At 43.5% G+C, this 17,249-nt stretch overlaps 1 protein-coding gene across 1 annotated transcript in view; it reads left to right on the forward strand.

Annotated features, from left to right (window-relative positions):
* DPP6 (dipeptidyl peptidase like 6) overlaps positions 1 to 17,249 on the forward strand; it is a 715,888-nt gene that overhangs the window by 347,519 nt on the left and 351,120 nt on the right. The window contains exon 2 of the mRNA XM_047097129.1: positions 854 to 968. Within this exon, the coding sequence (XP_046953085.1) occupies positions 854 to 968 (115 nt within the window). The remainder of the gene's footprint in view (positions 1 to 853; positions 969 to 17,249) is intronic.

The raw sequence follows: 17,249 nt of genomic DNA on the forward strand, positions 1-17,249 counted from the left end.
GGTGCTCTTGTATAATTAATGATAATTATCAATATAAACTCTTATATTTATTAATTATAGATATTAACCCCTTTGTCTTTCAAAGGATCTCTACTTGGAGTGTAAATTACATGACCATCCTGATTTGAAAGCAACTGAAAGCTTGGTCTCAGCAGCCAACATGCCTGGTTAATTTCCTAGATCTGTCTAACCTTTAGCACACTTTAGCAATGTCTCCCGATTCTTCCTCCTGTCCGAACCCTGCTACAGTGCAAACATGGTTCCCTGGAGGGACTAAAATCTAGAGTAGGTATAAGTGAGTTACCCAGTGAAGAGACCTGGGGAATCTTGAAGCCTTGTATGAGATGCTGTAGAAGGAAGAAAAGGCTCATGATAGTGAGCAGTGTGTAGAGTTTAATTAAATGTGGCACGCAGTAGGTGCTAAATAAATATTTGAATCTGGTAACCGTGTGGATGTAAATGAAAAGGAAAATGAGAGAGGAGTTGGAGCTGGAGTACTAATCATATTGGTTTTGACTCAGTGGGGGTTAGTAGGTTGGCTAGAGTGCAGAGATGTGCCCCAGTTCCTGTGTGCTGTAGGACCTAGTGTGCTTGGTGGAGAGACATTAAGTTCACAGAAATGCTGTAAATGTAGTATAATACCACATTCATTCTTGAGATAAGGTTTTGCCAAGGTACAGGGATGAGAACAGGAAGCAGAAGGGTGGAAAAAAGAACTAATCATAACTTCAGGGATGAGGATGTGCCTCATTCGCTGTTTTGTGTCTCGGTTCTTGATTTAAATGGAGTGTATTTATTAGGTTGATTTCATGTTTTCACTCACTGGGTTTCTCTTTTCTGTTGTTGTTTTCAGGAGCTGGTGGGGAGTAATCCTCCACAAAGAAATTGGAAGGGAATAGCGATTGCACTCCTTGTGATTCTGGTCATCTGCTCCTTGATTGTCACCTCGGTCATACTGCTGACACCAGGTACTTATATTTATTCTTGGAAAAGCAAGTCACTGTAAGGGAGAAAGTGCATAGTTTTGCTTTGCAAATTTTTTCTAAGTAACTACCTATTACATAATTTATTTTTCCCAGGTTCTAATTCTCATTGTGTCATTTTGTTAAATGATGCAATATGTTTCAATGAAAAAATCCATTTTGGATGCTTTGAATTTATTTATATAATTGACTAGGTAGAAATACTTGGCATATATTAAAATTCATAATTCTTATTCATGCTTCTTGAGCTTAAAAACAGTGGCATTATAAATGTAGTCATTCTATAAATCTCATGGAATTCATGGCTACTATATCAAGGATGAATGTTAAAAATTATTAAAACGACGTATGTTGGGGCACCTGGGTGGCTTGGTCGGTTAAGTGTCCGACTTCGGCTCAGGTCATGATCTCACGGCCCGTGAGTTCGAGCCCCGTGTCAGGCTCTGTGCTGACCCCTCAGGGCCTGCAGCCTGTTTCAGATTCTGTGTCTCCCTCTCTCTCTGCCCCTCCCCTGTTCATGCTCTGTCTCTCTGTCTCAAAAACAAATAAATGTTGAGAAAAAAATTAAAAAAAAAAAACCCGACGTATGTTAAGTGTGAACTAAGGACCAAGTTACTTATTTGGTACTATTCGTGAAATAACAAAAGTAGAAGAAAGAGTCAGAACTCTCTCAGGAAGGAAAAAAACACACAAAAATCTGTAGCAAAAACCTACCACAAAAATGTGCATACACCTGCCCCAATGAATGTCTCAAAAATAAGGGCTGTGGGACCTTGAAGGAGAGAGAGATCTTTTGTGAGGAAGTTCAGGAAGAAGGCGATATTTGAAGAGGATGGTAATGAAGGGTGAGGTTCAGGAAGGAAGGAAGACTTTCTCTGTAAGGTAACCACATGGCAGTTATAGGAAACCATGTGGCCACATTCTTTTTGTCATATTAGCTTCCTAGTTGTGAGAACAAAAACCACAGCTCTAATCCTCAACAAATAAACTGCACAAGTATTAGGCCTTAAGGTGGGAAGAGAAGTAGATACATTGAAATGTAGAAATGAATAGATAGGCAGATAGATAGATAGGTAGATAGATAACTTTTACATTGTTGCAAGAAGCACGAGTAAACTACCATGTACGTTTAAACCATGCCAAATCTTAAATGAAAACCGTAAAGTAATCTGTACCCTGAAACCAAAACTAGGTAAAGATACCACGGGAAAATTATAACCAATGTCCCTTATGAATACAGATGTAAAAGTCTCAATAGAATTCTAGCCAACTGAATCCAGCCCCATATAAAAAGGAGTGTATACCATCCCCAAATGTGATTTATCCCAGGAAGGAAAATTTGATTTAATGTATGAAAATCAGTGCAATACATACATATTAATAGAATAAAGGGGGAGGGAATCCACATGATTGCCTCAGTGGATACAGAGCAGGCATCTGACAAAGTCCAAAATCCTCTCATAGAAAAACATTCAACAAGCTAGTAAAAAGAAACTTCCTCAACCTGATGAAGACCATGTATGAAAAACCCACAGCTAATATCATGCCTAATGGTGAAAGACTGAAAGCCTTTCCTTAAGATCAGGAACAGACAGGATGTTCAGTCTCCCCATTCCTACTGAACGTTGTAGTGGAGATTCTAGCCAAGGTAATGCAAGTGGAAAAGAAATCCAGATAGGAAAGAAGTGAACTATCTCCATTCACAGAGGACATGAATTTGTGTATAGAAAATCTTAAGAGGCTCCTGGGTGGCTCAATCAGTTAAATGTCTGACTCTTGATTTCGGCTCAGGTCATGTTCCCATGGTTGGTGAGTTTAAGCCCCACATCGGGTTCTGCACTGACAGCACAGAGCCCGCTTGGAATTCTCTCTCTCCCTCTCTCTTGGCCCTCCCTGGCTTGCTGTCTCTATCTTTCTCTCTCTCTCTGTCTCTCTCTCTCTGTCTCTCAAAAACGCTAATTAATTAATTAAAAAAAAAAGAAAATGGTTCCAGCTGCAATCGTTTCAAAAAGAATAAAATACTTCGGAATAGGTTTAACAAAAGATGTACAGGCTTGTGCACTGAAAATGGGAAAACATAAGTGAAAGAAATTAAAGAAAACCTAAGTAAATGGAAAGATACCCAATGTTTATGGATTAAAAGATCTAATATTGGTAACATGGCAATACTTCCCAAATAGATTTATAGATTCAATCAGATCTTTATCAAAATCCCAATTGCCTTCACTGGAGAAATAGACAAGCTGATTCTAAAATTCATATGAAAATGCAAGGGACTCAGAATGGCCAAAACAACCTTGAAAAAGAACAGCTAAGGTATTTTTACTTCCTGATTTTAAAACTTACTCTAAAGCTACAGTAATGAAAACATTGTGATAGCAGCATAAGTGTAGACATATAGACTAATGGAATAGAATTGAGGGCTCAGAAATAAACCCATACATCTACGGTCAACTGATTTTTGACAAAGGTGCCAAGATCATTTGATGGAGAAAGAATAGTCTTTTCAACCCATAATGTTTGCAGAACTATGGGGCACCTGGGTGGTTCAGTCAGTTGAGCGTCCAACTTCGGCTCAGGTCATGATCTCATGGTTCTTGACTTCGAGCCCCACGCTGGGCTCTGTGCTGACAGCTCAGAGCCTGGAAACCCACTTTGGATTCTGTGTCTCCCTCTCTCTCTCCCCTCCCCTGCTCACATTCTGTCTCTCTCTCTCTCAAAAAATGAATAAACTTTAAAAATTTTTAAAAAAATAATAATGCTTGCAAAACTGAATATCCACATGCAAAAGAGCAAAGTTGGAGCCCTGCCTCACACCACATACAAAAATCAACTCAGTGTGGATCAACAACCTAATATAAGAGCTGAAACTATAAAATTCTTTGAAAACTTTTTAATGTTGTTATTTATTTTTGAGAGAGAGAGAGAGAGAGAGAGAGAGACAGTGCTAGTAGGAGAGGGGCAGAGAGAGAGGGAGACACAGAATCTGAAGCAGGCTCCAGGCTCCAAGCTGGAAAGTATAAAATTCTTGAGGAAAACTTGGGAGCATATTTTTATAAACTTGGATTTATGACACCAAAAGCATAAGCAGCCAAAGAAAAAAATAGGTAAATTGGACTTCGTCAAACTTAAAAATGTTTGACATCAGTAGACACTATCAAGAAAGTGAAAAGACAGCCCATAGAATGTGAGAAAATATTTGCAAGTCATATGTTCAGTAAAGGTCTAATGTCCAGATTATATAAAGAATCATTATAACTCAAAACAAAAGAGAAATAATTTAATTAAAAACAACCAGAGGATTTCAAAAACATTTATCCAGAGAAATATAAATGGCCAATAAGTATAAAAAAAGATGCTCAGTGGGGCACCTGGGAGGCTCAGTCGGTTGAGCACCCGACTTCAGCTCAGGTCATGATCTCACGGTTTGTGAGTTCGAGCCCCACATCAGGCTCTGTGCTGACAGCTAGGAACCTGGAGCCTGCTTCAGATTCTGTGTCTCACTTTCTCTCTCTGCCCCTCCCCCGCTCATGCTCTGTCTCTCTCTCTCTGTCAAAAGTAAATAAATATTTTTAAAAGTTTAAAAAAAAAAGATGCTCAACTCGTTAGTCATCAAAGAAATGCAAATCAGACCCACAGTATACCACTTTATACCCACTAGGATGGCTATAAAAAGAAAAAAAAAGGAAAATAACAGGTATTGGTAAGAATGTGGAAAAATTGGAAACTTCAATTCAAAGTAGGAATGTGAAATTGTGTAGTCTCTGTGGAAAACTGGTAGTTCCTCAAAAAATTAAACATAGAGTTAGTGTATGACTGACTGAGTGATTCCACTCCCAGGAAACTGAAAGCATATGTTCATATAGAAACTTTCACATGGATGTCCATAGCACCAGTATCCCTAAAAGCCAAAAGGGTGGAAACAATCCAGTGTTCATCACCTAATGAATAGATAAACAAATATGGACAAATGTGATATGTCCATACAGTGGAATATTATTCAGCCATAAAGAATGACTTACTGATGTATGCTACAACATGGGCAAAACTTGAAGACATTATGCTAAGTGAAAGAAGTTAGACACAAAAGGCCACATATTGTGTGATCCCAGAATGGGCGAATCCATAGAAGTAGAGGTAGATTAGTGGTTTGCCAGGGGCTGAGGCTGGAGACAGTAAGAAGTAACTGCTAATAAGTGTGAAATTTCTTTTTTTTTTTAATGATAGATTTTTAGAGAAGTTTCCTAATTGAGAGGAAACCATAGAGATTTCCCCATATACCCTCTATCCCCGCACGTGGATAGCCCCCTTAGTTCTCAGCATCCCTACCAGATGGTACATTTGATACAATTGATGAGCCCACACGGATGCATCATGGGATTTCTTTTGGGGGTGATGCGGATATTCTGGAATTTGATAGTGGTGATGGACTCACAACTCTGTTCATACATTAAAAACTAATGAGCCGTGGGGCGCCTGGGTGCCTCCGTCGGTTAAGCGTCCGACTTCGGCTCAGGTCACGATCTCGCGGTCCGTGAGTTTGAGCCCCGCATCGGGCTCTGGGCTGATGGCTCAGAGCCTGGAGCCTGCTTCCGATTCTGTGTCTCCCTCTCTCTCTGCCCCTCCCCCATTCATGCTCTGTCTCTCTCTGTCTCAAAAATAAATAAAACGTTAAAAAAAATTTTAAAAAACTACAGAGCCGCACACATCAAAAAGCAGAACTTTATAGTAAGTGAATTTTATCTCACTTGAGCTGTTCCTTGAAATGATGGTGGAAAAATTATTTAAAAAACACTGGTGTCCTGTGGCCACATATATACTAAAGTACCATGAAAACTTGCCTACCATTGAAGAGGTTCAGGTAGCAGTTCTGGAAAGGAGAGTGTTGCTCTCTCCTCGAACGTGCTTTATGGGCACACCAGAGTTGCCTGGGGCACCAGGACTCAGGATTCAATATGGTGCATCTGATTGATCAGGAAAAAGTTGAGTCAATCACTGAAATCTGAGTAAGGAGAGGGTTAGTAAAGACAACAGCCCTCGTTCTGTTTTGTGATTGGCTGATGATGATTCACCTTAGCTGGGGACTTCAGCAACCACATATTTTTAGTTCTTGTGGAGGAAATCAGGTCTCTCTGAGCATTTGTGGAGGGCGTATTCATGCCTTTGCTTTTCCTTGAGCAGAACTGTCCTTTATGTGAGAAAATGATTATTGAGCGGCTGATTCTGTGTTGGCCCAGCCCTGGCTTTGGGACTTAGAAAACAGCAGTGTTTTGGGTAGTTTCAATTGCATCTGCCCTCCTAAGGCACACACGAGTGTTCACGTCACCCAGAGTCTAAGGGCTCCTGCAATCGTCACTTCAGAGTGAAATACCAGGGCGGCCTGGAGCTCCTTTCTCACCAGTGGTCCAGCCACGAGGCTGGGTAGTAAATGTCCTGACTGAATAAGTTACGAACCGGTCCTGGAAGCCTTCTCTCCTTGCGCCCATGCAATGCCACACGGAGGACTGTCCCTCAGTCTTCTCCGCTGCACAGGGCAGGGTGTCCCCTTCTCGCAAATGCAGCCGCTGACCCTGAGCGTCGTTGACATTCAGCTTTTGTGCATCGGCAATAGAGACCAGCGTCACTGTAAACTGTTACCTCTTTGCACGCTGGAGGCCAGTTGTCAGGGGCAACAACAATGAGCGAGAGGCATCTGCTGGTGGGGAGGCTGTAGTGAATCCCCGAATTCCAGAAAAGGCTTTGAAGAGCAGAATTTCTTTTATTCTTCTGTCGAAGTAACAATGTGGCGAAGCCGGGACTAACCCTTCGGTTCTCTTGGGCTTCCATAGCTAGCATGTCTTTTTCCAAGTCGTGGTGCTCAGGGATTGTGTGTTCTGTGGTCAGGGTGATCAGCCATGCCCGTTCAATAGCATCCTGTTCCCTTCTGTCACGGGCTTTGTGCATCCACTGTCCTGGGCTGCAGCACTGGCTTTTGTGTTGACTGTCAAAATTCCGTCAAGTGGAAGAGAATGGCAAATCCCTTGACCTGTCCCTATCTCTGGAGCTTTCTCAAACTCACGAACACACAGAGCATCCTCGCGTTAACCAATGGTGCGTGCTCACTGGTCAGACACCAACGATTCCCCTCTTGGGGGCTGAGAGCATTGAGCTCACTGTTGGGTAAAATGGGAGAAAGGAAGACACAATTGCTCCTCATGAGAGCTTAGCGTCCACTGAAAAAGACAGAAGGAATGCCCATCAGGAGAATGCCCCACTGGTGCAATCCGGAAGCAAAAACAGAACAGAAATCCTGGGCAGGGCTTGGGTAAGGCCAGTTGAATTGTGCCTATCACTGAGTCATTGACCTAGAAGACTGTGCACACAATTAAGTGCAGCAGTGGCTTCCGGTGGGTGAGGGACGAAGTGTAGTCTTGACGAGAGGAGAGTCCTCGTGATGATAACACCCTGCACATATTTGGGTCATCTTGGGTGTGTTCCCACCCAGCCTTGCCTCCATTTTGGTAGACTTACTTAGAAATTGCAGTATGTACTTAAAAAATAAATAACCTTTTTCATGGACTACTCGTTTCTAGTCTTCTGGTTTGTTGAAACTCAGATTACAGCACTTGCTTTCTACCTGCCCCGCAAATCCATTCTGAACTCATTGGACTTAGCCTTTTGGTAGAAATGTTCCCACGTACACGTGGGTCCCCTTTCCAGCGTGGTAGGAGGAGTCGCGGTGGAGGCCGTGTTCTGGCCCAGGATCTTGAAGGGGCTCCTGGTAATCATTCTGAATGACAAGTACCTTGTTCTGTAGTGCAGGCTAATTACCACCAGTTATACACAATTCATGTTTTAAAAATCAAATTAAAAGTGTTTAAGGCAATCTTACTTCCAAAGGGACGAGCCAAATGAGAATGTGTCCTTTTCAATTTTGTCATTCATTTCTCCCTTGCTAGCCTGTGCTCTTTTCTAAATTCCTCTTTGGCGTAATAGGCTCAAAGTTACCTTTTTGTTTAAGTTTTATTTTCAGATATTAAATATGTGTCTACGCTAGGTCACACAAGGTGTATGCCTTTTTTGGTAGCTACACATCTTGCATTCCAATGACAAAGACTCTGACATTCTGCAATGCCACCGTTACTGTTGTGGGAGCTGAAAAATCCAGCAGGATCACGTTGGCATTAAAAGAGCCCAGACATTTGACCTTACGGATTTTCACATTAGAGAATGCGGACAATAGTTTCTGATGGAAAACACCAGAATGCTTTCAGGTGGCGTGTAACTGAAAAGCCTTGGGTATTTGAAAGTCACAGTGATGGTAGACTTTGGGCTGAGGCCAAACAGAGGTTATCAGAATATGAGACTCACTAGTCTTTTCGGCGGGAGCATAACATAGGGAGGGTTTTTGTGGAGTTGAAATTTTGTGGTTTACATCCAATGTGTGTAACTGCTTTGCTAACCCTCAGCTTATCTTTTTTTAGTTTTCAATTGGACCCACTAGGCTTTACTGAGAGGGAGTGAAATCTAGCAAATTGGCCATCACGGCTCATAGATTGGAATCTCCTATAGGACAGAGTAGGTTTGGGCAAGTCAGACACTCGTCATGTGTTCTGAATGTATACCAGAGTCAAAATAAGATGAAATGACTTTGTGTGGAAAAAAAACTATATTCAGATTAACATTTGAGAGAGCCCCTCCGCTTCAGCGTTGTAGCTGCTAGTTAACAAAAGTTCTGTAATAAAATTTCCACCGAATTTTAAAACTGGATTTTTTTAGGGCACTTTTGGATTCACAGCAAAACTCAGAGCAAGTACAGATTTTCCCAGACCCCCTCTGCCCCCAGGCCTGCACATCCTGCCCCATTACCAACATCCCCACCGACTGTACATTTTTACAGTTGATGAGCCTGCACTGACCCATCATTATCACTCAAAGTACGTAGCTTACATTAATGTGACTCTTGGTGTTATGCGTTCCATGGACTTGGACAGATGTTTCTCCCATGACAGTGTCATACAAAAGAGTTGCCTTGCCCTAAAAATCCTCCGACGTCTGTCTTTTCATCCTTCCCTCCCCCATAACCCCTGGCAATGATCTTTTTACAGACTCTGTGGTTTTGCTTTTCCAGGATGTCATATAGTCGGAACCGTATGGGATGAAGCCGTCCTTTACTTGGAAGTATGCTTTTAAGGTTCTCCCCTGTCTTTTCATGGCTTGACAGCTCATTTCTTTGTAGTGCTAAATAATATTCCATTCTCTGGATGCATCACAGACTATCCATTCACCTGCTGAAGGACATTTTAGTTGCTTCCACGTGTTGGAGTTATGAACAGGGCCGCTGTAAACATTCAGGTGCCGATTTTTATGTATGTGGACATACACTTGCCACCCCGTGTGGGTGAACACCAAAGAGTATGATTGCTGGCCTGTATGGTACAGGTACCTTTCGTTTTGTAAGAAACTGCCAGACTGTCTTCCAAAGAGGCCGCCCCACTTGGTGTCATCAGTGTCCTGGATTTTGGCCTTTCTAATAGGTGTTTAGTGTGTGAAAGCTTATCTTTTTAAAAATTCTGGAACAATTGATTTTTAAACATTTATTTATGTATTTAAAATTTTTTTAACGTTTAGTTTTGAGAGAGAGAGAGAAACAGAGTGCAAGCAGGGGAGGGGCAGAGAGAGAGGGAGACACAGAATCGGAAACAGGTTCCAGGCTCTGAGCCGAGCTGTCAGCGCAGAACCCGATGTGGGGCTTGAACCCATGAATCGCGAGATCATGACCTGAGCCGAAGTTGGATACTTAATTGAGCCACCCAGGTGCCCCTTAAGTGTTTATTTAAAATACATTTCAATATTATGTTGTTTAATGAATTTTCAAACTGAACAGCCTCCTGTAGCCAGTATCCAGAATGTAACCAGCATCCCAAAAGCCCCTGCTCATGCTTTCTCATCACTAATCCTCCCAAAGGTAACCCAATTTCTAACATCATAGAAGGGTTTTGCATGCTTTTATAAGTTTTGAATTTACAATATTAAAATAATAGTTTAGGATGTATTCTTTTACAACTGGCTCTTTTGTTCAGTATAATGTTTGTGAGATTCATCATTGTATTTTAAGATGGATTGATGCTCAATTTTTCATCTATACATAATCTATATATAATCCCTCCAACAATCACAAAGTAGCTTAACAATAATTTAATAACTTATGTATGTATCATAACAAGTAACATACATCTTATTGTTTCTTATGGTTTGTTATAGAAATAGGTGGTCTGGGGGCGCCTGGGTGGCTCAGGTAGTTAAGCGTCCGACTTCAGCTCAGGTCATGATCTCACGGTTTGTAGGTTTGAGCCCCACATCAGGCTCTGTGCTGACAGCTTGGAGCCTGGAGCCTGCTTTGGATTCGGTGTCTCCCTCTCTCTCTGTTCCTCCCCTGCTTTCTCTCTCTCTCTCTCTCTCTCTCTCTCTCTCTCTCTCTCTCTCTCAAAAACAAAAATTAAAAAAATTTAAAAAAAAAGAAATAGGTAGTTTGGTCATGTCTTCTAGGCATTTTCTTTCCTTTTTTTTAAGTTTATTTATTTTGAGAGAAAGAGAGAGAACACCAGAAGAAGTAGAGAGAGAAGGGAGAGAGAACCCCAAGCAGGCTTCACACTGTCAGCACAGAGCCCAGTGTGGGGCTTGAACTCACAAACTATGAGAAGATCAAAACGTGAGCCAAAATCAAGAGTCAGATGCTTAACCAACTGAGCCACTCAGGCGCCCCATCCAGGCATTTTCTCTTTTCTCCTTCCTGTATTCAACTCATCCCCCAAATCCAGTCTTGTCAGAGCTCATCTGTTGTGTATGACTACGACCAAGTGCCCTGTCATAGGACACCCAAGTTATGTGATCTAGTATCCTTCACTCGCACTTGGGCATCTGTAGTTCTGTTTCTAGATTCCTCTGTGTCTGTTCGCACCCACCTGCCAGCTGGCTGATTGGGAGAATAGTGTCTGCTCTGCTCATGAAATAGACACTTGTTTTTGCTGCTGCTGCTGTGCTACTGTCCTTTCGGATTAAAGATAACCTGTTAATGTCAAGTGAAACTAAGTTCTCTACTGGGATAGTGCAGATAATATTTATTATGACAGTCCAGAGCATAGGAGAGATCGGGGAGGACAGGAAGCATTCGTGGAAGATTTTTTGGAAGATGAGGAACTTGAAAGACGGGTACAATAGAAATGATGGTAATCTAAGAAGGGAGGTCCCCACGAGCCATAATAAGCCTGCCGGGCATCTCTCTGGACAGAGGGTGTCTGGCTTGGAAGCCATGGAGGGACATAAGGAATGTCAAGAGTTAGGCTGAAGGGGTGGGGTGGTGGCAAATTGGGAGGGTCTGGAAGTCCAGGCTCTGGATTTGTGATTGTACTCCAATGGCTTCTGTCATCTGTAACAACTTATACGTTGTACCTGTTTTCAGAATCTGATAAAACCATAAATTATCTTATCATTGGGAAAGGGTGTATAGGTACCCATAAACATTTGGATGCACCGCAGGAAGCTCATGTACCAGGTCAGCCCGTCCATGGGCCACGTTGGGATCAGCCTGAGCGTTTATCCAGAACCCAGAAGTTACAGGGTATCTCAGTACTTCTGTCCCCAACAGAATATCTAACTAAAATAATGCAAACCGTAGGTATTGTACTGTTTCATAGAAGAGGGCTAGGAATGGCCAGTCCCAGGATGGCTCCCTGGCTCAGAGGTCTCTGCTGCTAGTGTGAGTGTGCTGGTAGAGTGACCACACCGGCTTCTCACAACACATCTCCTACCATCACAGGAAAGAAGGGAAAATCCCAGAACGTGCCTCCTGCACTTCTGTCTTTTTCTGCAACCATCCAGGAGACAGCTTAGTTGCCATAAGTATATTACATGGCCTTTGGCCTCCCTTAGCTGGAAGAGGTTTGGGGAAGCAAGTATTCCTAAGACCTGGAAGGATACAGTGGTTCCGGGAAGGCAGACCCTTGTCTGCCACAACAGGACCCACTGACTTATGAAATATTTGACGAATGCAGTCTGCATCCCTTGAACTTGAACAGTGAGTTTGAACCATTCTTTAAAGGGAAACAAATCTGGGGCGCCCGGGTGGCTTAGTCGGTTAAGCGTCTGACTTCAGCTCAGGTCATGATCTCACAGTTTGTGGGTTCGAGCCCCACTTCAGGCTCTGTGCTGTCAGCTCAGAGCCTGGAGCCTGCTTCGGATTCTGTGTCTCTGTCTCTCTCTGCCCCTCCCCGACTTGTGCTCTGTCTCTCAAAAATAAATAAATGTAAAAAAAAATTTTTTAATGGAAACAAATCTTAAAAGAGGGCGTTCTGACAGAATCTTATAAAAGAGCGAAGTCATTTACACTGCTACTAACCTTATAGTTAGTGGCAGGGTTCCGAAATCCTGAGAAGTAGGTCCCTGGGAGAATCTTAACAGCCCCTACTTTGACTTTTCATCATCAGCTCTAGGATTGTGAAGTGCATCTTGCTTATTTATTGAATCCTTGCACTAAAGATCCATTTATCTAAAGGATGGCAGTAGATTATTATTCATGCTTGTGTTAAAACTCTAAGGCAAATGTGCCTGCATATTTATCCATAAATGGGCACTTTTCTAAGCGTTGCTACATTTTGCATCCTATTTTAAAGGCACGGTTGCATACAAACAATGAAAAGGATAAGTCTTATCCTGGCACTCTGGTTTTCTCTAGTCTGTTGCCTGATTTGGATGAGAGCCTCTTGGTAAATTTCAGGTGAATTTGGGGAGCCTTCAGGACCATCTGTTACAAGGGACTGGCTAGTCTAGGAGTTGCTATTTTAGGGAAGACTCTGGCCAGCCAGGAACCAAAGGCAGCAATTTAGGAATCTTAAGTCGAGTTACCAGGTCCAGGTTAGGAACACAGAAATAGATGGTAGAATAAAACCAGGGAACCGGAGACAAATTGCCCACAACGAAGCAGGCATTTCAGAGGACCCAGGAGGATTGAGTTCCAGGCTGCAGTGGCCTGCCTTCTCTTTGAGGCAGAACTCTTGACCTTAAACCCTGTTCGAACGAATGCTGTTTCTCACTTCACCAAAACCAGCACATACACGTGTGTATATACAGGCTTTCTCAGATGGCTATTTCATATTCCTCAAGTTCCAGATTATTTGTAAATTAATTCTGTGCTTTTAGGTAAGGTATCAGAATTACCCGGAATTAGGTTAAGAGGTAGTTTCCAGAGCCTCAGATGAATCAGTCTTTTTCTCCCTTGCTTTGTCCTTATCTATCCTCTTTTTATGTCTTTTTTTTAAAAATTCAGTAAATGTCTGATTATCGTATTTTCAGAGGATGCCTTCTGAAGTAGTGGGTTAGCTGGAAATGCAGAAAAGGTCTTGAGGGATCTGGTAGGTGAGACAAAGGCTCCCTGAAGGTTCCGTGTGTGTCCTAATCCCTGGAAGCTGGGAACGTTACCTTATGTGGCAGAAAGGGTGCAGAGGTGGTTACGTTAGGCATCCTGAGATGAGGGGGGCGGGGTTTCCTCCATTGTCCACAGGTCCTAAATGTAACCACATGTATCTGTGTGAGAAGGAGGCAGAGAGGATTTGACGCAGACAGAGAGGAGACAGCAGCGGGACCAGGGAGGCAGGACTGCAGTGATGTGGTCAGGAGGCAGGGAGCGCCCAGAGTCACCAGCAGAGTCAGAGAAGAGATGCCCCCCCAGAGCCCCGCACAAGTGTGCCCTGCCACCAGGCACCTTGCTTTGGGTCCAGGGACACTGACTACAGACTTCTGGCCTCCACAGCAGAGAAACAACAGTCGTCCGCTGTGCTGAGCCACCACATGCGTGGTGCTTTGTTACAGCAGCCACGGGAAAGTGACACAAAGGGAAATAGATGCGTTTGCCATTCTTGCAGTGGCCGTGGCTTACAGGCAGGCACCGTGGAGGGTAAGAGCGAGGAGGAGGTGTGCTGGACCCTCGGGGGGCCACGGTGATGGTGACCCCCTTCCCCCGGTTCAAGGAGAATCCTGCCCGCCTCCCCACCTCTCCTGACAACTCGTCTCAGCTTCAGACTTCGGTTCTGTATCCTCTCTGCCACCAGAGAAGGAACTGAAATGCATTCACATTTGGGGACATATATTGCAGTTTTTAAAATGTAGAGAGGAAAGGACAACACCCATCCCCTGCATTGGCTTAACTGATGTCTATTATCTTACTTACATGCATGACACAGATGCGAGTTCCACTTACAGCTCCCGTCAAGTTGACAGGAGCCAAGTTAAATACAGATCAGTCAGCGAAGCCAATAAAATTCAAGTAGCCAAACTATATTCCGTGTGGCAGGTGATGAGGGTTTCTGGAACAGTGTCCCTCCAAATGTGTCTATGGCATTTTGCTCCTGGGACATGGGCCCTTGGGGTCCCTCAACTGTCCTCTAGCTGCACCAGTGAGGGCTCGCTCCAGCCACCGTCTCTCTGTCGGGAGCACTGCACATCTTTGCTCACAGGGCAAACTGTACCGCCATCTGGGAAGGTTAAATTAGCCGGCCGTGGGGTTGGTGCATCGTGAAGACGCACACCAGTGCCGACGCTGGGTTCAGGTGTGAGTGGATGCTTATGATCAGATTGTGACTTCATTAATGATTAAGAAAAAATGGACGGTGGAGAAGCTAGTAAATGCTCAACCGAAATCAAACTAATAATAATACTCTTTTTTGGACTCTCAATTCTACAACCAGCCTCTAGAGACCGTTCATTACATTTTACCAATTCGGATTTTAGTGTTTCTGATGTTTATTCCTGTGATTCTTTTTTTTAAGTTTATGTATTTTGTTTTTTGAGAGAGAGAGAGAGAGAAAGAGAGAGAGAGAACGAGCAGGGGAGGGGCAGAGAGAGAGAGAGAGAAGGAGGGAGAGAACCCCAAGCAGGCTCCGCACTCACAGCACAGAGCCCAACGCGGGGCTTGAACTCACAAACTGGTGAGAGCATGCCCTGAGCTGAAACCAAGAGTCGGACACTCAACCGACTGAGCCACCCGGACACCCTATTCCTGTGATTCTTGGTTGTGTGCTTATCTATCTATATTGACAGATGACTCCTGGTAAAGTGAAGAATGTCGTTCACTTACGTGCCTCCCGCCTCCTCTCTTCACTCTGTTGTGAGACCTTTGAGGTTATTTTTAAGTCCTTTATAAGGTTCTTTCATAAATTCATATGAAAACGTCTTTATGTATATGTGTCTTATTCCTCTGACCTTAAGTGGAATGTCTTGACCTCTCACTGGCTGAGCTGGGGAAGTTTGCACACCTGACCACCCCCTCCCCGGCCACCCGGGCTCCTCCCGTTCTTCCTCTCAGCTTTGGGCAATGTTTGCAGCCTCCTTTCTCACGTTACTAAATCTCCCACCAAACAATAACAAGTTTATTGGAAAATGGAACACTCACTGAAAACATCCACGGTTTGTCTGGAGGCATTCAGGCCAAGTGAGCTCTCATTCCTCCAAACCCATCAGTAGCTACAATTTACCTTACTGCTACTTGGACCTTGACTTTCTTAAACAAACCAGTTTCTTGGCAGTTCTAACGGATTATTTCTATTTGAAAGGAACAAGTCAAACTCTTCTTATTGAAGACAAAATGAATGCCTATGTAGGATGTGCTCGTCAAACAAACGGGTCGGTTTAGAAAGGTTGCAGAATGGGGCACCTGGGTGGCTCAGTGGGTTGAGCGTCTGACTCTTGGTTTCAGCTCAGGTCACAATCTCATGGTTCATGGGTTCAAGCCCTGCGTCAGGTTCTGTGCTGACAGTGTGGAGCCTGTTTGGGATTCTCTCTTTCTCCCTTTCTCTCTGCCCCTCCCACAGGCATTCTCTCCCTCCCTCCCTCCCTCCCTTTCCCTCTCCCTCTCTCTCTCTCAAAATAAGTGAATAAAGTTTTTAAAAAAGAAAGAAAGGGTACAGGATACCAGATCTATAAATGCTGTGTTTTTGTGTACTAGCAACAAAAAGTTGGAAGTTAAAATTTTGAAAATATCAGTTGTGTTAGCAGACTCAGGCTGGCATAATAAAGTACCACACACCAAGTGGCTTAAACAACAGAAATTTGTTTTCTCATAGTTCTCGAGTCTTTAAGCCCAAGACCAAATGCCAGCAGAGTTGGTTTCTAGGGAGACCTCTCTTTCTGGCTGGCAGAATTTCTCACTATATCTCACACTGCTTTTTGTCTGCATACAGAGAGACAGAGAGAGAGAGAGAGAGAGAGAGAGAGAGAGAGAGAGAGAGAGAGACCTCCGCTGTCTCTTCGCCTTTCCTTACAAGGATTCTGGTCCTGTTGAAATAGAGCCCCATCTTTATGATCTCATCTAACTTTAATGACTCTTTTGGGGCTCTATCTCCATGTATAGTCACATTGGGGGTTAAGGCTTCAGCATATGAATGGGAGAGGGGTGCCATTCAGTCCATAACCAGTACTCATGGATATCGTTAGGGACCATTATTTTGCGTATACAGTCTGACCTCCAGCCCTTAAAGATTCACATCCATCCCACATACAAAGCACATTCTCTCCACCCTAAGGTCCGCAGAAGTCCCATGCTTATAGCATCAACACAAGTTCCAAAGTCTCATCAGCTCCAAAGTCCCAAATATCATCATCCAAGCCACCTCAACGAGTTACGCTAAGACTCCGGGCGTGAGCCATACTGCAACCTGTAGACATGTTCCCTGGTTCAGATTTCATCGTTCTAAGTTGTTGATCGTGAAGCATGACTACATTTCTTCCTTCATTATGATAAGCATCCCAAGGGAGTAGGAGTATCATCTCCAGTAGATAGCATCGATCGCACTTCTTTGCAAGAGAAGGAAAAGTCTAACTGGAATTGTTGATTCCAGCATCTACTAGTGCCCGACGCAGAGCACCCGCTCAGCTAACGTGCTGGCTGCTTGTGTTTTCATAGTCTTTTCCTTGTCCTAAGCAGCCGTCCACATTGGGTTCGTCAGTAATGAAACAAGCAGCAGGAATTTGCCGTGAAGCAAAAGCTGTATCATTGGGACTTGGGAGGTAATGGCTCAGAGTTTGAAACACGGACGGGATTCCCTCACGTTCTTCCGATGTGTGTATGAAAGCAAACAACTATTATCATCTTCTACAGAAATAACATGCACGTGTTCACAGTGACTTATTTCTAAACACCCAGGGTACTTTGACTCTGTGCTCAGGTTGAGATCTGCCTCCTCCGAGGAGCTGTGTCTGGCCGTCCACAGTCTTTGTCTCCTTGGAGTTTGAAAA

The sequence above is a fragment of the Lynx rufus genome, unplaced genomic scaffold (genome assembly GCF_022079265.1).
Source record: "Lynx rufus isolate CCGP_SWC_20201006 ecotype Redwood Valley unplaced genomic scaffold, mLynRuf1.p SCAF_4, whole genome shotgun sequence".
Classification (NCBI taxonomy): Eukaryota; Metazoa; Chordata; class Mammalia; order Carnivora; family Felidae; genus Lynx; species Lynx rufus.